Here is a 24,386-nt window from a genome sequence, read left to right as displayed (position 1 = left end):
TTATTTTTGTCTTCCCTGAAACTTCATTAATACAGGACAGTGAAAGATAAAAAGAGAACAGATATCAATGGAGGGAAGCGTCTGAATCCAACCAGGACTTTTCTTTCAATCACTTTCCTTGATCTAGCATGAGGATCACAACTATTTTTCAGGAAAACTTTTGGAGTAGAATACTATAACTTAGTGTGAATCACAAGAGTATTATCCTCTTTAGCTTAAAGTTACCTATAATGCATAACTATTCATGAACTTTTTAAAATTTCCCTGATATAGTCAGTCTCAAATCAAAGCTTGAATACAATTCATTTCAGAGCAGGACAGCATCTTGCCATTTTAATCATAGCTATATTTTATTGGTTAACTCAATTTATTGTGTTCTTATACATTAAGAGATATATGTATTACCTGAACAAGAGTAATTATCTTGCCTTTCACCCCTAAGTTAGCATATTTTCTTTTTTTTTTTTTTTAGAGAGAGAGAATTTTTAATACTTATTTTTTAGTTCTCGGCGGACACAACATCTTTGTTGGTATGTGGTGCTGAGGATGGAACCCGGGCCGCACGCATGCCAGGCGAGCGCGCTACCGCTTGAGCCACATCCCCAGCCCCAGCATATTTTCTTAATACCAAGGAGAGTTGGGATATCCAGCAAGAAGAGAAAAGAATTTAATATAATCCCGTTGCAGGAGGAAGGCAGTGGGAAATAGGATAAAAGATGCTGGATATCTCATACTATCTTTAGACTTTATCTTCTTCCATTTCTGCCTTTTCACTTCTATACTCTTACTGACCCTTCTCTCAAGCTCTATTTAAGAACATGTCATTTATAGAAGCAGAGGAGAAGGGAGGAGAAAGGAAAAGGGAAATTCTCTGGACATATTTTTGAACACCTTTTATATAAATTAGCTCAAGATTTTATATGACACTTAAACTTTTTTCTCCTTCTGAGAAGAGACATTTTTGTTCTCAAATGCCATCTTGAAAGTGGAAGATAGAAGAAAAAGTGATTGCTTTTCTCCCATATGGCCAAATCATGGTTATGAAAAGAACTATTGGGTTAGTCCAATAGACCACCTCTAGGGAGCTTCTGGATTACCCTGCTGAGGTCAGAGAACATGGCAGAGGTGCTATGTCACCTATACTCTGTGCATTTTAAGTTGAAAGACTATGCATTCGTTTATAATTCCAATCATCTAAATTCACTCACTACTAGAAATTCACCATTACTGACATCATTCAAGACAGCATAAGATTAATCTGAAATTGACTATTCCTAGTTTTTTTTTAATACCTCTGAAATGTCTACTAAATCCAGAATGCAGAGAGGTAAATGAACTGTTTATTGTACTAGACTGAGTACTCATGCTTGATACTCTGCATGTGTTTTTCTTTTCTCTGAGGCACCTGTGGTTCTGCATGCATTTGCTGCTTCAGGTTGCATCTCCAGTATGATATCGTACCTGAGGGTGCTAACTAAATGGCACAAGTAAGAACATTCTATTTGTAGGTAATTCTATACAGTCTTTTATAAAAGTATAATATTGTGCATTTTCAGTGAGTTCTATTAAAGCTTAAGGTTAAGAAAAGCCAAAGGGAAATCTTTTGGGAGTTTTCAGTCTACTACCCACATAGTAGCAGCAGTCCTACTCCCACACTATATGATATAACTCATAAAATCAATTACATGTATTTATTTAAGAGAGACATCATAAAAAATAGCTTGGTAACAATATAATGCATTATTTTTGTCAGAGTTTTGATATGGTATGGTCAAATTACAGGCTCTCCTATGAAATATCAAATGAGGTACCTTGGAAAATATATTAATATTTAGGTCCCAAAACCCAAGTACCTTTGTAATGAGGTATAAAAGGTTAATAGTAGGCACAACAGAATGGTTGCTGGACAAAACTGGCAGCTTATTCACTTGTTTACATAAGAAAAGCAATCAATCTTTTACCCTTATTTTTTGTCATCTTCATTTGTCCATATCCCATCACATCAAATTTTCAGGTCTTGATATATTTGATCATACTTCTTGGAAATAAATATCATGATACATCTTTCCAAATCAAAAGATTTTGTTAATGCTGGATATTACATTTTAAATACTTTTTAGTGTCACTGTTTCTTAAATTTACATTATTTATAGGTTATAGGAAATTTATTTAAAATAAGAAAATATCCATAGTTTTAACCATTATAATAATGAGAAAATTCTATAGTCACCATCACCCTAACCATTGCCCAATAAAAAAGACAAAAAGACCATTCATGTTACATAAATTTGAGGCCTTTCTTTTTGTTCCACCTTCTGGTAAATATTTTACCTTTATTTGGAAAATACAGGGTTTCTATTCTTTCCATTGTTGGGGATAATTTAAAAGCTTACACAAGTGATAAATGGTTTTTATGCAATCCCATTATTGTATCTATTATCTCCTTCAATGGTTCATAATAATACATAGGTCTTTCCTGGTAATTGATCCCAAATTTCTTTTAAGTCAGCAAAAGTCACTCTCTCAGAGCCTGGGTTTCATTTGTTGTTTGTTTGTTTACAGGAGGAATCACCAAACCTATTCGTGACTGGCTTTTACTGAGCCCTAGGCAAATCCTATCTTTTGATCATTTATTTATGAGTATGATGTTGCTTTACAAGACATAATTGCAGGATGAAATATATAAACACTCTGTTAGAGCTTCAGTAAAGCAAGGTGAATTTGCATTAAGAAAGAATGGATGCTAGTGAATTCTAATACTTTAATTGATGTGTCAGTTTACAATGATTGTAGGTAAACTCCATTTTTTGTTTTGCACACATACACATATTTTAGTAACGAAGTCAACCAGAAAGGTAATTTATATTGGTTGTTAGTCATTTAAAATATATGGTGAGGATTCTGTTATCATGGCAGGGCGTCATTTTTCTTCTGAGGACTGCTGTCATCCTCAACAAAAAACAAATTGTACCTCTATTTCTAAAGCCTTTTCCCAGTAGTCCATTATGCGTGCATTGGTATTTCAATACCTGATGCTAACTTGATGGACTCAGCCTCTTGAGGCTTTTGCAACCTGTTTTCTAGCTTCTTCTGTTCTTTCCACTAGTGAGTGAACTTAATATTTACAAGACAGAAATAAATCTGTAAGTTGACCTGCGATTTTGCACTATTTTCAGATGAGGTAAGTATACGGTGTTGATTACAGGTACTTAGACTTTTAGGTGAGTTTTGCAATAAAATGTTTCAGGTGCACTTTAAAGGTCTTGGCAGACCATGAACCTGAGTTAAATGTCTACATACTTTTACATTTTTTCTTTTTTAACAAAAGGATCTGAAAAGGTAACCTACCTTTATGTGATAGACGTAACCGGGGGTAGGGGGTATCCGCTGCGCGACCCCCTGGCCAAAGCTCCAGGAGTAGGTGAGCCCACAGGAGCAAGGTGATAGCGCGTCCGGCGGATGCCATGCTGCGGTCTCAGGGTGCAAGTCCTCTAGAGCCTCACTTTAAGGCGGGTTTGAGTTTTACTTAGGACTTCCCTCCAGGGGCAGCGTGCGAGAAGCTTTGTCAGAAATCGAACAACAGTGTTGTCATCAGAAAGCCCAGTTCCAAAGTGCCATTTGTCAAGCTGTATTTGGACACGTAAAACCTTCCTCTCCCCAGGACAGTTGTTTAAAAGCCTGGAGCAGGAGAGCATTCCGCGGAGGGCGTCTTCAGAGCCATGTCCTGTCTGGAGCTGTCTGCAGTAACTACGCCGCGGACTGAGGCAGAAGCTGTATTCTTTTCAGTCCCCGGCCAGCCTTTCATTCAGAAAACAAACCCAGCACACGCGCTACCTGCCCCCGCGGAGCTCTTCCCTCCGTCTCCCTGAAGCCTCCCAGGAGTCAGTCTCTTGCACCGACTTGCCAAACAGATAGTTTTAATTCACGTTTCCCCTGGCTAATTAAAAACAAGAAGTGCCATTCCCTCTAGGAGGTGCGGGATCCACCCAGCAGGGATGCCGTCTGTCAGTGCACAGTGTTTACAGGAAAGTTCAGGCAGGGTTGAGCAGCTACTTGCTGTTTCTAGGAAGTATTTCTGGTCCACGTGCCCTGCTCCCATCTCCCTCCCATGTATATCTGGCCCACGTTACTCAGCGTCTGCGGACAAGTCCGCGTTTGGCGGGGCGGGGCGGGGTGGGGGTAGTGAACGTGGAGTGGGGGTGGGGTGGAGGGAACCGTATATAATAGTCTGATTATTTAGGAATATCTGAGGCAATCATATGGCCTCAGGAAGGGTCCTAAGTATTCAGTCGCAAAGATTAATCCTTGAATAAATACAACTTCATTCTAAAGGAAATCTATTTGTAACCACCCAGTACCTAATCAATTTATTCACTGTTTCCACAGTCTTTTTTCACGATTAAGTTTTTTTTTATTGCTTTCATCTTAGAAATGTTATTTTTTAACTCTTTTGAGGAAAGTGTTTCAAGAGCCTGGGGAAGAAAATCATCTGTAATTGTTTCATAGATACATCAGAATGAAATTATTTGCTCAGGGAAATTCTTCAAATCAAAAAGCTCATTCTTTTCTCTAAAGCAAAACATAAATATTACTTAAATTTAAGAAAAAAAATCGAAGTAATGATCTCCTCAGTAAAGTACCTGGTAAAGTTGAGATTGTCTGCCCTTGGAAAGCAGTTATTACAAAATTTGGGATGGGAACTACCTTAGGATTCAACTGCTGTGCACTTTCACAGTTTATTTTCAAGATACTGTGTTTGTGTAAATAAGCTTAACACAATGGGTCAACTTTACAATCTACTTTCAATCAATCTGAAAAACTAAACCAAACACTCTGGAGTGGTTGGCATGGAAATGAATGGCATTATTTCAAGATACCAATGAACTGGAATAGATATTTGATTTGATAGTTGAGAATTAAATGGTAAACAAATGGAATCAACAATGATAACTTTTCCTTTTTCTGTATTTTAAATGGTAATGAGTAAGGACACATAATTTGAGAATTATGTGCTTAAAATCATGTGATTATAGTAAAAATATAACTCAGGTAAGCTCAATATTTTGCATTGTATGTAAGCAAAAAGTACAATCAGTTATTCTGTACCATTTTTCTAAGCATGATGTGTTCTTACACAAGCAGAACATATTTAGCAAAATGTAAATGTCACTGGATATTATAAATAATTAGATTTCCAAGGTCTACAAAAGATAACAAACTCTAAATAAACATCATTTAACCCTAAAGCAAATGAAGTATTTAGAGACTTTTAACCTAGGGTGGTCTCTGAAGGCGCTTACTGTTTTAAAAGCCAGACTGATGAGCCACAGACCTAATTGTGATATACTGTATCTTATAAAACCTCCTTTACTTTCTTCCAGAATTGAAGAATAAATAGCAGTTTTTATATGTATTACATAATGGTAGGATTCTGGGGTAATAAATATGGTACCTATAAGTTTTATTATAAATAATATCCCTATACAACTGAAATTCTACTTAAGATTGCACAATGCCTGTCCTATTCTATTTATGAAATTGAGTCAATATAAGACATTATAACCATTTCGTTAAGACACAAAGTCACATCTTTAAATGCCAATGGGGAAATATCTGCTATGAATGTCAGGTTTGTCTTCAGTTTCCTATATCATCCTTCAGTTTAGGTTAGGGCAATTCTGAAATACATGCCAGGACATTGGATTTCTTTGGGTTCCTCAAAATGTGCTTTTGTTTATTCATCAGTCATCACCATCATTGCATATTCCCTTTAATCTTATCTATGACCTTCTACCTTTCTCTCTATCTCACACAAAACATACCAAAAAAAAAAAAAAAGCCTATTTAAAAACAAAATAATCAAACAAACAAAAAAACCCTGAACATTCAGAAATATCCATAGCCTCAGGTTTCCCCATGTGACTTTAGGACCATCTATTTATAATTACATATAAATCTAGAATATTATAGCAAATCAGGACATCAAAATCACACTACTTGGGAGAGATTTCTAGACACTTTTGGAAAATTGAAAATTTTACACTTTTGAAGATGGAAATTTTTAAGATGACATACTGGGCCAGGGGTATAGCTCAAAGATAGAGCTCTTACCTGAGATATAGGAGGCCTTGAGTTCAATCCTCATCACCCCCTACCCCCACCCAAATAAACACCTTATTTATTCCACCAGTGGGTGAAGAGTTTCAGTGGACTGAAGATCTTTGTGATTAGCAACAATATCTAGTGATACTGTATTGGATTTGAGAACAGCCAGGTTGAACAATATCCAGTGACATGGAAAACTGGTAAGAAAATGTCAGTAATGACGATATTGCTTGCTAGGTGGGATGCCTCATTCCAAAATATTCCATTGTTGCTTGCCTTACACCATTCTACAAAGAGAAACCTCAATCTGATAGTGAGAAAAAAGGGGGGGGGGGCGGGGATTGAGTACTCACCAGGAGTCCCAGGGTCCCCCATAAGGGGTTTTGTCACTGATTCTATAATTTTAATAGAAGGCCAATCGGTCTCTAGAATAATTCTTCCCTGTAGGTGGTCCCAGACTATCTGTTGTTGAATCATGCTGAATATTTAAAAGAGCAGATTACTATCCTCCACCCCATATTCCTAATTTGCCTGAACTTTTACACATGAAAATATTTTACAGCGGTTCCTTTAGGCCAGTGTTACCCAAATATTAGATATCCATTTGTTACACTCGCCATGGCTATTATAATAGCAAGTACAATTTAAATTTGTATAAAATAAAAACCTTATAGGCTTGATATGCTCTAATGTTTTTCAAATACATGCAAAAGCAAACAAAATTGTGAACATTTCTCTCTACACCACTTAAAATTTCCTTGCATACCTTGACTGAATTCACCAATACACTCAAGAATATATATCCCTTCTTTTCTTCCTTCCTGGACATATGGAACACTGTACTTCCCAGTCCCGTGACAGTACTTGAAGCCATTTGGCTAATTCTGCTCTAAGAAAGATGAGCAATGGAAATGTGTATGATAGGTGGACTGAGAGAATGAGATAGGTACTCCTAAGAAACGCTCCATTTCTCAAATCCTTTCTGTAGCAAAGGGGGTAACTTAACATTGTAATGGTGAAGCCAAGAGATTGAAGCATCTTAAATTTGGAAATCACCACACTGAGGGCAGTTGCCCTGTAAAATTACCCAGACCACCAGTGGATTTCATAGGAGCAGGAAATAAACATGTTATATTAAGTTATCTGGTTTATTAATTGCCACAGCATTGCAAATCCTCCCTAGCTAAATGCACACACTTTGCCTACTTTTGAAATCATGCTCTTGGACAAACACATAGTATTGACAAGTCATGGATACTGTATACTTTTACCTGTCACTATAGCTGACATCAGCAGATGTTACCAATATGGTCATGTAAAAATGTTTACTCGGTGTTTAAATAAGAGGTTAAGTGATTTCCAGTGTCACTGTTACAATTTAATAGGATTACGCCCTTAGCTTTTCCAATTGAGCATTATACACAAAAATAATGTTATAAACATCATTTATAAGTGAACAGCATGGGACTATACTTCAAAAGCTTTATGACTAAAACCATTAATAAGCCAAACCATCATAATAACAATGATAATGAACATTTTTAGAACTAAATTTTGTCTATGGTAGCCATGGAATTTCAGTTTCACTAATCCCTCTTCAATTCCTACTATTCCAGGGATGTCCAGTCTGGAGCATCTCAAGTGTCCCATCAATATGACCTGATGTTGCAGCTGCTGCCATCATTGTTGCTGTTGAATTTTATAGGCCAAGACTGCTGATTCCTTTACTTGTCATTCATTTTGGATGCCTTATATCACATAATTTGTGTCTATTAACTATAATACCACATTTAAAGAAGGTGAGGACAAATTGATACCTAAATTACCCTTGATTTGTATGCTACTGCAAGTCATCCTAGAGAATGGCATCCCACCAACTAGTACCACCCAGGACCCAATTCTGTCACCTGCATTAAAGAGATTTGGATCATCCAGATGATTGATTAGTCAATACATTGACTTTATTTTTCCATTTAGACCAGCTACTCTGAGAAGAAAAGAAGAAAAAGGAGGAGGAGGAGGAGGAGGAGGAGAAACAAAGAGGGAGGGGAGGGGGGGAAGACTCAAAATGTGAGCAAAAATTTCAAAATCTTTGTTTCTCACTATACTAGGTTTCTTCTAGGTTCCTGACAACAATAAAGAAAAACAGGAGAAACTTTTGACTCAGGTATGAGATTTAATGGGTTTTAATCAAAGAGAAATGTTTCTCATGCTTTTTTTGGTATTAAAATGAAATTATATGGATAGCATTAATTCTGAAATGCATTTAATTTTTAAGGTCTTGAGACATTTTCTTATACTCTTCTTTGTGGGTTATAAAGAATTCCTTAAAAAGACAGCTTTTCAATTTTTTTTTAAAGAGAGAGTGAGAGAGGGGAGAGAGAGAGAGAGAGAGAGAGAGAGAGAGAGAGAGAGAGAGAGAATGTTTAATATTTATTTTTTAGTTCTCTGCGGAAACAACATCTTTGTTGGTATGTGGTGCTGAGGATCGAACCCGGGCCGCACGCATGCCAGGCGAGCGCGCTACTACTTGAGCCACATCCCCAGCCCTCAAATTATATATATATATATATATATATATATATATATATATATAACAGGAACATTCATAAATTACTATAATTATTGCTTTCTATGTGTGTTGAAATACACACACACACACACACACACAGTATATGGGGAATATATGTATATTTGTGAGTTATTGGTGGGACCCATGGTGAATTGTTTGTAATACATTACTACTACTCCTAACACCTACTAGTACACATTAAATCAATTGCACTTTAACAGAATAAAGATAGTGATTATTGTTAATTTGTTGTTTTCAATAACCTAGGCACCATGCAAGGCATATTCACCTATAATCCAATTAAGCTCTAAAATCAACCATATGCACTAGTAACCATTTTTATTGCCCTGCACACATAAGGACAATGTAGGACACAGATGCTCAATAACTTGCCTGAGGTAAAATACCAACAAGGGGCACAACCTCCATTTAAACCCAGACTCCAGAGTCTGGTTCTAACCATTATATTTGTCTTTTTAGAGAATATCGTTTAGAAAAAAACTTCAGTGGTTCTTTCAAATACTAAACTAGAAGGAACCTATCTCTAATACAAATTGATAATAAACCATATATAATTTTAAAATAAAATCCTTTCAAGGCAGTTGAGTTATATCTGATTAAACTCATCAGATAAGGAAGGTCTCCTATCCTAGGCTGCTACATCCTCTTGGCTGGTAATCAGGCAAAACACTGGAGCTAAGTACAGCAGGCAAAATTACTGTAGAAGAAATTATTAAGAAAATAAATATTTTAAAAAGAAAAATTGTCAGGTAAAAATGGTTATTTTTATTTCTGGAGATATATATATATATATATATATATATATATATATATATATATACACACACACACACATACATATACACATACTCACACACACGCATACACAGAGACACATTTTATGGTTGTGGTTAAATAAAAGAAGTTTCCAAGAAAAGATTTAAGGGTAATAAATCACTTATAAATAGTTACTGATGTTTATATTATTTTATCCAAAAGATTCCAACATGTTCAAACAATGTTATCACTAATGTACCTAAACTAAAGGCAACATTTCATACTCTGTCTACTTAAAAAATGTACTTAGTATAAGACCAATAATAAATGCTATAAATTTAGTCAAGAATTTATCCACTGTTGTCTCTAATCTTATACTTGTCTTTAAGACCACCCATATTTTTTTTCTTGGCAATAAGTGGTCTAAATTTTTCAAAGTCAGTTGCTGAATTATTTACTTTTGAACAGGAAGGGAGGGAGGAAAAGAGGGAAGGGAGGTATAAGTGATTATTCAATGTAATTATTTTTTCACTTTTCTACTCTTTATTTCCATCTTTAGACCTCTTTTGTTTTCTTCACAATTTCCCTCATGTTTTAACTACCACTTCTAATGCCAGACCCAAACCAGTTGCCATGGAATGATTTATTTAATAAATATTTATTGAGAATAATTGTTTGTAAGGCACCCTAGATGTGCTTAAGATATTTAAAGATCAAAAATTAGTTTCCTAATATTAATCATTTGGATCACGTCTTTAGTTGTTCACTTTGTCTTGACAGAGTATAAATGGCCAATATGTAAGTATAAAGTGGAGAAAACAATTTTGTGCCATTATAAAAGAAGGATAGGAAAGTTTAGACAAAGCCAATGCAATTACACATTAGTCACTTGGCAAGAAACTAAGCAAAAAGGCCAATATTTTATAAAGTTTTAGTATCTTCACTTGTCATACAATTGGCACATGCATATAAAATTTCACACATCACATAAAGATGCCATTGACTCAATGAATATACCTGTTTCACATTAAAATAAATGGAAACAAGCTAACTTTAAAGTTGTAAAGAATATGATGAAAAATCGTAATATTTAAAATAAAACATATTTTGGCTTTGAAAGTAAATTTTAGAGTTCAAAGGAAACACAATGACCAAAGGAAAAATCTGGCAGAAGTCCTATGAAGCTTCTTGTCCCCTCAATGACTTTCTTTCCTAAACACCATTCCAAATAACCATCTATTAAAGAGAGAAAACAACACATGGGGAGAAAAACAAGTGACATTGGATCTATTGGTGAGATCCCAAACATAAAACAAAAAATCTAAACTTCTTATTTGATGTCAACTTTTATTTAACTTTACCATAATTTCCACAAATGATTTGTCAAAATTTTATTGTACATAAGCCAGATTTTCCATAAGGCAGGATTTCAGGTACAGTGCCTTTTTATTTGAATCTGTTGTCTTATTATTGAAGTTATTTTTGATGGGTATTGTTGAAAGTTATTTTGCATTGCCTGGTAGTCCTGAGCTGTTATGTCCCAGTACATAACACTAGCACCATGTGGAGGTCAAGACTGGTACTACATGTTTTCAGTTGTCAAACACAATTGCAAATTTATTTGTGCTTACAATTTGTTTCCAATTACAAAACAAAGAACATGCTTTATCTTGTGAGGATGAGTTAGTTTATGTTCTGAACATAGCCACTTTCCATGGTTGATAAAATAGGTCTTGCTGGTTAAAAGTGAAAAGATTTAGATGTTTTTAATAGAACATTTAAGATTTAAGGACATTAAATTTTCTTTTCAGGAAAATATTTCATAACAAATGTTCTTAAATTTTGAAAAAAAAACTACACCTGTGTCAGAAAGGAAGTTAGTAAGTATAAAAACTAAGTATTGTGAAAAATATGTTGATGAAAATGTGACAAACCCAGTAGAAAATTTGATAATTTTGGTAAACTCTGCATTTAGCCAGCCCTGATTCATGATTACCATGTCTCATATCTAAAGCATTTCTAATGCTACTATTATTATGGTGTAATTATGCCCATATGTTTTTTTATATAATCATGTTTATAATAGGAAATAAATATTGCAAAAATATGAACAAAAAAATCAATGACTCTAAACCTTAAACTCATGCTACTTGCTTATCAACTGATAAAAAATGAAACAATGTATTTCCCAGAGATCTAAACAGAAAGAATATTTTAACCTAAAGTTTCACTAGTACATGGGCTAAGAAATTAGCATGTTTCCAAGGATAAATTAGTGCATATACATACAGCTATGCCTAAAATTAATTGCAGGAGATTTCAATGCATTGCTTAATAATCTGAAGGTGGATAACATATCATTGTAAGAAAAGGTATGAAAGTGGAATTTCACTAAAAAATGTACTGTGACATTTTAATAGCTTAAAAAATTCTAATTAATGCATCAACAACAATGCATTTCACAAATAAAGGTTAAAATCAAATTAAAGAATTTCCCCAGTGATGTAAGTTTTAAAACAAGAGTTTCTTTATCAATTATTCTCAACAAAGTAAGCTTTACATCATAAAAATCAAGCCCTATCATCTAGTTGTTTCTGGCAATCTAATAAGAATTTATGTAAATTTATTCAAATTCTCAGAATTCTCTGTCCTGTAGTTTTTTTTTAAATTATAACAATATTATCAATGACATGAGATGCAAGTAATTCAAATATGAATTTCCCCATTCTGAACAAGCAGTTGACTTGATTAAATATTTCTCCGATAAAAATTTTCACTTTTATCATTATTCAGTACCCAATTCCTTACATTAATTTATTTTCTATGGGATCAAATAATTTCTCTCTGTTGGGTATTCCCTAACCTCATAAACAAAAGCAACATTTCTCGTCTTAAAAATAAATCTATGGGCTGGGGATGTGGCTCAAGCGGTATCGTGCTCGCCTGCCATGCGTGTGGCCCGGGGTTCCATCCTCAGCACCACTTAAAACACTCTCTCTCTTTAAAAAAATAAAAATAAATAAATTTTATTGCATCTCATGCACAAGGCCCTGGGTTCAATCCCCAACACCACAATCAATCAATCAATCAATCAATCAATCAATCAATAAACAAAATAAATATTACAATAACTTCCCTTCTCCTCCAGCTAAAGAGCCATATCTGAGCTCAAAATTTTGGTCAAATGCCTTCAAACGTTATCTGTATTCTTTCTTCATTTGTTCACCTCTTATTCTCTCTCAAATCCACTCTATCAGTTAGAACTTTGTTTAGATGTAGAAAACCCAGAACAACAGTGATTTCAACATGACAAATTTGGCTTCTTGCAAACACAGCCCAGGTTAAGTCCAGGGCTGGTGTGACAAAGTAATGATCTTTACTGATGTGAACACTTTCAGTCTTATAGTTCATCTCTCCTCAACAAGTGGCCTCCATTTCATAGACCAAACTCCAGCCCTCACATCTTCTTTGCTGGCAGTAATAATTACGAAGTGAAGAAGAGATGAAGAAGGTATATCATCTACTGTTTTCCTTTTTCCTTTTTACAGTAGTGAAGTTGAACCCAGGGCACTCTAACACTGATCTATACCCCTATCACTTTTCAAAATTTATTTTTTTATTTTGAGACAAAGTCTTTCTAAGTTGCCAAGGAGAACCTTGAACTTGCTAATCTCCTGTATCAGCTTCTTGAGTAGCTATTCCCTCTACAATTGAGGACCCTTCTCAGAAGTCCTCATGATTCTAATCTCCAAATTTTTGCATGCTACAAGATTTAAACCTAGGATCTCATCTGTTTTCCATCTATAGTCACCCGTTGTATAGATTTGCAGTTTGCCAACTTGAACCAACTACCTTTCCGAGAATTCCCTTTCCTTTTCTTTTTTTATTTTATTTTATTTAAATTTCTGTCCCTTTCTTATCTGTTTCTGGTTGTGCCTACTCCAAGAGAGATACTTGGCTTGAGAGTAAATGGGAAACAACAGATTTTGCAACACACATGTGGTTGTTTTTATGTTGGTTTACATAGCAGCTGTCAGGCCTGCAATTGTTCCACCTTCCCAGTAACCTTCAGGGTTTTCCATCTCCTGGGCCAGGTATTTCTGTAACCTCAATTCTAAGGGCGCCAGCTTTTGCAGGACACCTACATTACCAAAGTCTGAGACAATCAGGACTGAGGCTGGTTTCAGTTTGTTTTCATTGAGTTCTTGTTCATACTTGCGTGTCAGTGTATTCTTTCTTTCCCTTAACTTTCATCTCTTCAGACCATCTGCCCTGTGTATTTCAAATTCCAGCATCAGGCATGAAGATTCAGAGGAATTTATGAGCCAGCTTCCACAGATGCTTATGGGTAGGTCCCTGGAACAAATCCATATTTATCTCCTAGAGGTACTGCTTCTTTGAACCATGACTGGTACACCTCTAGAAATCCTACCAAAGACCATGGCTTTTCATAACATCTAAGTGCTGAGAATCCCACATCTACATCACTAAACTTAACCACTCAACTTGTCTCCTAAGTTCCAGATCTGTATATCCAGTTGCTTCCCAGACATCTCTATTTTACATATTTAATAAATAACATACTTTATAATGCTTAGTATTAATTCTTTATATTTCAACTATCTACAAATATTTAGAGTGATATTTTTACCTGGAACAAAATGTTTTCTATAAGTTTTATTTTTTAAAAAACCTTTACCATTTGAATGATAGATTATTATTTTTTCTCTTAAAAGAAAACTACCTCTTGTCAGATATTTCTGAAAATAATCCTACAAAAAACATAATTTGGGGGGTATTTAAGTAGCTTAAATAGTTCTTGTGTTATTCCTAATGTTTTATATTTTCAGAGGCATTGAAGAAGCTATAGAATGTCTCCTGGGTATTGCTAAAGTGAAATGTAGGTACCAGGGAACCCAATACCTCTTCATCTCCATTAATGGAGAGAATGACCTTTGCAGAAAGACAATATACCCTAGAATAAAAGAGAGCTAAGATCTCACAATCGATGTAAGAATAATCTTAGCTCATTGTCACATGATCGGAGTGTAAAGGAGTAAAAAATACTTTTGAAAAACAGGTGAAGAATTAAATCTGCAGAGAATATTTTTATAAGATCTGTATCTAAAGAAATTTGTTCTCTAGGAATTTGGTCCTTTATAAAAAAAAAACTTCATTAAGAGGCTTTTAAAAAACATTAATGATATTTCTTCTGGTTCAATCTATAGTCCCTTATTAAAAACGAAAGCATGCATGCATCTCAAAATGTGATAAGCATTTACTAAAGAGGAAAAGAAAGAATGACTGAGTGGGAGGTAGGAAAGGAGGAGGAAAGTGCTGGAGAGTGATATTGACCAAATTATATTGTTATATGGTGTATTGTGTATATGCATGTACAAATACATAACAACAAATTCCATTAGTATGTACAACTGTGATGCCCCCCAATTTTTTTAAAAAAAGAAATAATGAGTGAAAGAAAACATTTCAAATACTTCAAGTCAAAATTTGGTTATTATTACTGGACATTATTAAACAAAAAAATTGAGAGATGATGGATATATTCATTATCTTGATTACACTGATAATTTTATGAATATATATACACATATACATATATATAATAACAAAACTACACATACTAAATATGTGTATATCATTGCATATCACTTATACCTCAATAAGAATTAAAATTAATAATTCAAATATTGGGTGTACATTTTTGAACTTAATATTTTCTAGAATTATAAAGATGAATATTACAGAAATTTTTTGAAAGGAAAATCATGTTAAATCATCTTGTTCTGTTCTGAAACTTGGCTTTCCCACAACATGCTATATTTTCTCCTTTCAGAAGAAAATCCAAAGCAACAAAATGTCAGCAACAGACTCTCGTGCATTTCAGATGTTCATCTTTAACATCTATATATATGTTCCATCAATCAAAAAAATCATACCGTCATTTAAATTTTGAGTGAATATCATAAACCAGTTCTTCAAAGCAAAGCTTACTTTTTATGTCATAATTATATCACCTATAAGATTGAAATCCCTCTAAGTCAAGTGAGGCATATTTTTAAAGAAAAATTTTCAAAAGCCATTTAATGTTATCTGAGTAACTCCTTTTCAGCATTTACCTATACTTTAAATAACTGTTATGAAATAATTTATCACTTGAGAGATACTTTCCATTTTAAAAGACTTCCAATTAGATATTTGTAATATTTTGAAGAATTAAAAATAAAAAGGCATCTTTAGGATTTATATAAGTTAAGCTTAATATAAATATTTATATAATATAGCTTAATCGTGTTTATCTTGACTATTTTTATGATTATATTTAGATTGCTTCTCTCTAAAACCAGGATTATAGCCCAGGCAGTTTGTTGTTATCTTTTATAGGTAAACTTAAGCTAAGTTATGACTAAAGTTATGTCTGACTTAATAATTTTCTGTTCTCATAAATAAAATATTAATCTCTTATAAAAATCATTAGTGATTGTATATTCGACACTATTGTAAGTTGTGTGCTAATCCGGCCATTGAAGAAGTTTTATTGAAGTATGCTTCAACAGTAAGGCAATCCTCACAGAATAAATCCCGAAAAGAGTTATATTAAGGAGCAAATAATATATGCATGCAAGTGCACACTGTTTTTCTTAAAAAAATTTGATGAAATGCTTAAAATCCAGTTACTAAGTTGAATTATATAAAATAATCACATTTTTGGAATTTAGACAATTTAAAATTATTATTTAACTAATGGTCTATAGTTCTTTTCATCTCTAATTTGGAAGGCAATAAATTATTTTTCTATTAATAAGAAATATATTGGTCTCTCCTTTTTCACTCATAAGAGAAGAAAAACTAGAATTGCAAATAGTACAACTTTTTAAAGAAAGCTAACATAATTAGAAAATTTGTTTTAGTACTTTGATTTAGTCTTTGTAATCATACCTTTATAAAGATTTTTATTTCCAAATAGGAAAGATCCCATTATTTATATTATTTATTTTTCTTTTTTCTACTACAGGCAATATACAGTAAATGTTGTAATAACTCTTCTGTATGATATTGATAATTTCTTATTTTTTAAATAATTTTTTATTAATGCCGGGATCTGTGTCACATGCGTGTAATCCCAGCAGTTTGGGAGGCTGAGACAGGAGGATCGCAAGTTCAGGGACAGCCTCAGCAAAAGTGAGGTGCTAAGCAACTCAGGGAGACCCTGTCTCTAAATATAAAACAAAATAGGACTGAGGATGTGGCTCAGTGGTCAAGTGCCCCTGAATTCCATCCCCGATACCTCTCCCAAAAATATTCTTATTCACACAAACTATTGTGACTATAAAAGGTTTAAAAGGCTATTCTTTGATTAGTTGTATACAACTTTTTTTTTAATTGTTTGTTTATTTATTTATTTATAATATCAGGAAGATACCAAAAGAATTGACTTTTTGTATCTTAAAATAAAAAGCTTTCTAAATATCCATTAAGTTTGCAATGAAACATATATCCAGTTCTCTTCCTTACATGCCCACTCTTCCTGGAGGTGATACTCAATGGACACCTTTATTCATCTTCCAGACTCTGTAATTAGGCATGCCTACAACCACTGCTTTTTAAAGATTTTAGCATGCTAAACTAAGTAATCATTACTCACTCTCCTCACATTCAGTCATCCTTGTTGTCTTTTCTACTGCTCTTTTAAAATATCAAGGCCTAATAAAACTTGACATGTCATTATTATTAGCCTGTCATTTAAAATCATGTTTTTGGTAAGCGCATTTAACAACATGACAAAACAATAGAAAAAGTATTAGGTGAGAATATTTGTATGATGCATACAAAAATATCTTTTTATAAATAGAGTTTAACAATATGTGGTTCAGGAAAATGATTTACATAATTTTAAATCTTTCTCTTATACTATTCAATATTCTTTGAAATAAGCATATATTGCACGTACACCTTGCGTATATTTTCACCAAAGGATATTTTCATGTGATTGTCATTTTATTGTCATTTTATCTTTAATATTGTTTTTAATGTTTGAAACTAGATTCCTTCTATTTACAGTTTTGTTTTGGGGCTTTCAGATATTCTATTCCCCCTGCATAAATCATCACCTTATGAAAGATAACTGGGCTGAAGTTCAGCTGTAGACCACAAACAAAATCTGACAGTCCATAGTAGTAAGCTAAGAGAGTTTTTTTACATTTTTAAATAGTGGAAAAGGATTAAAAGAAGAATATTTTGGATGACATGTTAAAATTAAATGTTGGTGTTCATAAATAAAATATTATTGGAACATAGCCACACCCATTTGCTTACATATTATCTGACTGCTTTTGCTCTACAACATCAGGGTTGAGCAGTTCAAACAGAAATGCATGGCTCACAAAGCCTAAAATATTTACTGTTAGTCCATTTATTGAAAATTTGCTGACCTTTTTTTAATAATCTTTGCTTCTCATACTGTAAGTGCATACAGATCATAAAAGGAAGCTCATAAAATGCAGATTCTGATTTGGGGCCTAAAAAGTCTGCATTTTAAACAAGCTCCAGAGGATGTCAATGCTGCTATCCCATGAACCACAATCCAGGTGGTAAAGGCATAAATAGCCATATTAATTTAATATGCAAAAAGTACTAGTTATTAAAATCCATCATTCCCAGGACATTTTTCAATATGAGAGAAAGAGAGATCTCACATCACCCTTTAACTGAAAATCAATAAAAATGAATCTGCACAGATTATGTGTAATTATAAGGAAAAATATATAATAAGTGAAATGGTTAGAGAGCATTGATCTCTAGCATATTTTTAGTAGAAAATTTCTGTTTCGCCACACAAAAAGATTTTAATACACTGAGTGCATTGAAATTTTCTAATTTTCGAATACAGCAATTCACATAATAATCAAAAGATAAAACATGGTATGTTTCTACAAAGGTATAAAGTTTTCTGTTGTAGCAATAAATAAACATATAAAATCTATAACAATTATTAGATTATAATTATTAGTTCTTTTCACTGTGTGAGAACATTTTTTCCAAACTATTTTACAAAATAACAATGACAAAAAATAACTGGGGTAACTTCTAATTGTACTGTGTTGTATGCTATAGCAGTAGCTCTAGGCCATTTTCTCATCAATGATAGACAAAGTAGGCTATTGTGTTAGAAAAGCTTTCTAGAGAGGAACTACAGAGTTGCAAACTCTGCTCTCTGTTTAGATTCTCTCCACTTTCTAAATTACTTTCTTTTCCCTTAGGCTGGTATGCTAAGGATGAGTTTGTGATTACTTCTCTTTGGGAGGTCCCTTTGTCCTTATAAGATCTAGTAAAACCAGAAAAAGAAGGCCTGACATGGCCAGTTTATAATAGCTTTCTCTAAGGCTTAGAAGAAAGGTTCTTTTACTTGAGTCAGTATTCCTTGTCTCTTGTTAACTGAGAAGACTGTTCTAAGGAACAAGATTAAGAAAGAGGTCAGTAAAGATTTCAGTTTAGATCGTAAACCAGAGGGACAGTAGAAATTTTGTAGTATTTGGAGATCATAAAAGCAAATATATCAAGAAATACATAAATTCATATTTCCATTTATACTGTAGTCACATTCCTGGAAGTTTTGGTATATTTTTAAACATGAAAAAATAAATTGCTTATATGTAAAATAGAATGAGATTCTAGATTCAGATTAATTATAAATATTTCAATCATATGAATGTTAAACAAGATATTTCAGTTATGTAAATATTTTTTTTCTTGTGCCAAATATCCTTGTATTATGAGATGGTTACCATCCCTGGGTTGTCAACCATTAATGACCTAGCACATCCCCCAGCAATTGTTAAACCAAAAATACCCCCATAGTCCACAAAAACCTCTGATGATACAAAACTCATTAAGAACCTATGTTGTGGAGCAAAGAATCAGAACTGGTAATAATAATAATAATAACTAGGTTTCCAGGATACATTCCATTAACCCTTCTAGCAACAACTTTATACATGGTTACTTCCATTAAGCCACATTTTTAAATAATTTCAAAGGTACCAAAATACATACATATATATTTTTTTTTAATTAAGTATTAATATGAGCCTATTACCTACCTGTTCAATTAATTTCAAACATTTGTATTAGCATCTCAGTCTTAAGTACCAACTTAATTTTTAACATGGCTTATAGCTCATTTTCTTCACTTACTCATTCGACATCTATGAAGCACATTTCCATACTTAGCACAGTGACTAGCATTTCCTCAATCTGTTTCAGCCTTTAAATCCATGAAGGATTATTTGATTATGTTGTATATGGAAGTAAAATTCTACTCCTTTTTTAACTTAATGAATTTGTTCTAATTTTATAAATCTGTCAACATGACTTTCAATTTATTTCCATTAATTCTGAGAAAATGATACATTTCATGTGCTCGAAATTCTTATACACAAGAACACTGTTCAAGTGCAATTGGTATCTGGTCTTATTTCTTTACATTTTGAATAGATTTGTTTTTGAAGACCTGGATTAAATTTCCACTATACATGAGACACCTGAATGGGTAGCATAAGAAACCGATTATACTGCTTTTCTTAACAGAATGTTATATTTTCTGGGAAATAAGCCAGATACTGATCTAACTCATCTCTAGTACTTTGAATACTTTACCACATATTGCCTTGCAAAATCTTCCACAAACAGTAATAAAATATGTTCTTCCTAAATAACTTGATTTTCATTTAAATATATTTATAGATCCTAACATTCATTCAGAAATATCTGAGTTAGAAGTTTTAATTCCTTTTAATTCAACTCCTAAAGTGTGACCAAAGATATTTTTTAAAAGTTACCATTCTTATTGTGCTTAATTTTTTCTCTCTTTTCTTTTTCCTTCACATTAAAATAAATCAAAAAGAGTCCCAGGGCAAGGGTGGATTCTAAATGGAGATTTAGAGTAAATTTTTTCCACTTTTTGCGAATTCAGATGGGATCCCAGGCTGATTCATAAGTCTAAAAGGGGTACAGAATTATTTTTTGCTTTTTTAAGTCAGAAGTCACTTCAACAATTTTAAGAGCATTTTAAATGACTCCTTTGACAACCTGGAAATGGAAACAGCTGGACTGGTTAAAAGGTAGTGATTCACTGTGAGTCATAGGCCCACACCCAGATGGAAACTACAAACCCTGAAGGCTTCAGAAATCCTGAGAGCCAGGAATCCCCTCTAGGGATCCCCCAGTGTCTCTGGACTGGCCCAAGTTTCAGAGAGTATTTCTAGAGCCTCTTTGTCTTTCCAGGGTTCCCCATCATTTTCTGCAGAATAAACTGTAATAAGTATTGTACATTTCTAACAACTACTGGAGAGTATGAGTAATTGCAGAATAAATTAAGTTATGCCTAGTACATAGTTGACATGACTCAACCCCAGAGAAAACATCAACCCACCTATTCTTTCCTTTAGTGTGGAAGTCTGGAGGATTCCAGATATTTCTGGAATCCCCACTGGCTGCAGTAGTATTTCATGCTTCAAATGCAGGCAAAAAAAAAAAAAAAAAAAAAAAAAACTTAATGAGGTACAACATACAGGATATATAGCACATTTCCCTGTCCAACTCAGTACACTTAATAAAAACAATGGCTAAGAATGGCTAGTGTTTACTCTGGCCAGGAATTCTATAAAACATCCTTTAGGCTTGTTTGACTCCCCATGATTATTATATAATTCCTCTGTGAAGTGGATATTGTTATTATTCCTATGGTCACGCAGCTTATAATAGGTGGAGCCAAAATGTAAATCAACACAAGATCTTTAACTTCAGAACTCAAGTTCTTTCCAATGATGATTAAAAATAAATTGTACATTTTTTCCTGAATAACTGCTTTAAATTTGAAGAAAGTAAAAGCATCATAATATATTCAGCAAACATATTAAGCAAAACTGTGTTGAAGCGCTGTTCTAATTCCTGAAAATTCAGTAGTGGAGGTTATGTTCTCATGAAGGTACAAGGACAATTTAAAAATGAGTAGAATAGGGCTGGGGATATGGCTCAAGCGGTAGCGTGCTCACCTGACATGCATGCGGCCCGGGTTTGATCCTCAGCACCACATACAAACAAAAGATGTTGTGTCCGCCGATAACTAAAAAATAAATATTAAAATTTCCCTCTTAAAAACATGAGTAAAATAAATTGTATAAGTGCAATTCAAAATAATATCAGAGAAAAATTAGATTGTCAAAATGACAAAATTTAAATCCAATGAACAGTAAAGATCTTCCCCCAAGAAGTTGGTGATAAACCAACCTCTGAAGGAGATGAGGGAGAGAAACCTTCCATCCTTCACTTAACCCAACCCTTCACCCCTGGGGAAAGACTCTGAATCACCTGGGAATATTGCTAGACTAATCTAAGAACAGCAAGAAGAGTGGACTGTAATGAATGGGGAACAAGGGGGAGGAGGTAAAGATGAGACCTGAGAGATGAGGAGACAGGGAAGTGGAGAGGAGAGTTCTACTCAGATAAGAATAAAAGTGATTGTGTTTTTAAGCAAATAGGTAGGTACATTTTATGATTTATGTTTGTGAAAGGAGTTCACTGACTTTTGCATTGAAATGGACTACCTGAGAGAACTATAGAAAAATTGTTACTAAACTCTGGAAAAACATGATGTTTGCTCGAACTTGAGAGCATTAAAAGGGGAAATGTTTTGGATTCTGGACATATTTTGGAACTGACAGAATTTGCTCTAAGCTGAATATGGGTTATAAGGTAAATAGCTAAGTTAAGCATGAGTGTATGGATGAAACAGAGATATATTAGCTGAGATATATAAAGTGATAGGGATAACAGATGTAGGTTTTTGCTAAGTAAACATGGTACAGGAGACAAGGAAGTTGAAAGAGTATGCAGAAGATTGATCCTAATGATGGATCATAGGTTGAAAGTGGGTAGCAGAGGAATTATAAAATGAAGGAGGGCTGAGAGCTCAGATTGTAGGGCTGTTGGAGTCAGTACTGAAGGAGTGATTGATTTAATCAACATAAACGCTGGTTGTCTCAAGTCAAAAAACTTAACTAGAATGTACGCTAGCACAGTTTGGAACAGAGGCTAATTCCTAGGACTATCATATACTGTATCTCAGTATTACCTTTAGGTAATCTTTGATTTCTTAAAATTTCTTAGTTCACAATGACATTGTTTTCTAAATATCTAAAAATTAAAGCCTTCAACACATAATATTTGAGAACTTAGTATCTAGCTATTTGGAATATATTTGAGAATTTTTAAACTAAACAGATTGCCCCATGTTAGCAATCAAAGTACACCTTCTGGGCCACAAGCCATTGAATTATAAAAAGATTTAAAAATTAGTACAGAGATTTAAAGGTTAAATTATAAATCCCTCTCATTACTTTTAAAAATGGAACATGTACTGAAATTTTAAACTTTTTAATAAGTGGTGATCTTTTATCAAATAGTTTTACAAATGCTACTTAATTTTTAAAAAGCAGATTATGGTGGAATTATATTTTCCTAAAGTATTTATTTTAAATGAAGTAATGTGAGTACTTGGTACTCACGTCATACAGTTATTTGATTCCTAAATCTCTCATAAATTAATGAGGCACTGACAATTTGCATAGAAGTTTTCTACTATAGATCACTGCACTTTTAGATTTGCTGTGATTCCTTGAAGAGTTTGGAATATGTACTCATAGTACTGTTCTTCAGGGAGGAGATTTTATTTACATAAACATCTGCATGCTCGATTTCCTTAACAGAAATGTGTGGGTTTCTCTCTTTTAAACATTTTTTATAAACCTAATTAATAATGTAGAATTTATATGGCCATTATTTGTTTTTAATGCAGTCTCTATTGAATAATTTTGGTGCTTATATTTTATATTTCTATTATTTTTTCTTCAAATAGATTTCATTTCTCACCATATACTAATTTATTAATGATGGGAACATATTTAAACAGCAGTATATATTTTGTTTTTGCCATCTATTTTGTTTATACACATAAATTGTAATATTTGTGATTTGTCAAAGTATGTGGAATTTTTTTTCTTTACCCTTAATTGTTATAAAGGGCATCTGATCTCATTGAGTGGGGGAATACATTATCCACACATGTTTACATTTAAGATACCACATAGCTTACCTTTCCAAAATATGGCTGTCCCAACCCACTGAAATACATACCATTAAGCCCATTTCTAATATGTATTCCTTCACTGACTTCAGTTAGTGTTTCTACTAATTTCAATGGAGCAAAATAGTGAATTCCTGATTTTAGTGACTTAAGGCATGAATTGGAAGTCTGAAAGTGAAGACATTTAAGTTAAATAAAATAATAGGTAAATTAGAGTTTATTGATTGCCCAGGATATCAATCCCTTCTGGGAAAGAAGTTAGTGAGGAATGTGTAGGTGGATCAGAGAAGTTTCCAAGCCAAGAAGAGAGGCAAGTATTTACAGTGGAAGGGGAAAATCTTGATGAAGCTGGATATGTAGGAAAGAATAAGATTAGATAGCCTTTGGATAATCTGCCAAAAGCATTGATGTTATCTTCCATGTAATGTAAAGATTTGAGTTTAAAGTGGAGGAGAATATGTTTGGGGTTGTGTTTTACATAAATCATATTGGTAGCTTGGAGGAGGATATATTTGATAAGAGGGACTTTAGTAATAGAAGATTGTTACAAAGATCCAGGAAAAATAACAGATGATTATGAGGAAAGCAGAAATAGTGACTGAGAAAAGTGACTGTATTTATGATGATATAAGAGATAAACAGTAAGTTCTGGTCATCATTATTTAGAGGTAGGAAATAAGCAAAAAGAAGAAGGAGGAGGAGGAAGAGGAGGAGAAGGAGGAGGAAGAGGAGGAACAGACTGGTAGACCAATGGTATAGAATAAAGGACAC

At 33.5% G+C, this 24,386-nt stretch overlaps 1 protein-coding gene across 1 annotated transcript in view; it reads right to left on the bottom strand.

Moving 5' to 3' along the window:
• The window catches only part of SEMA3E (semaphorin 3E), a 256,690-nt gene extending 252,632 nt beyond the window's left edge, over positions 1-4,058 (bottom strand). The window contains exon 1 of the mRNA XM_081288174.1: positions 3,349-4,058. Within this exon, the coding sequence (XP_081144300.1) occupies positions 3,349-3,466 (118 nt within the window). The 5' untranslated portion in view covers positions 3,467-4,058. The remainder of the gene's footprint in view (positions 1-3,348) is intronic.
• Between the last annotated feature and the right edge of the window lie 20,328 nt (positions 4,059-24,386).

The sequence above is a fragment of the Spermophilus citellus genome, assembly GCF_964194105.1.
Source record: "Spermophilus citellus genome assembly, chromosome: 3".
Lineage (NCBI taxonomy): Eukaryota > Metazoa > Chordata > Mammalia > Rodentia > Sciuridae > Spermophilus > Spermophilus citellus.
This window is presented reverse-complemented; position numbering and strand designations above follow the sequence as displayed.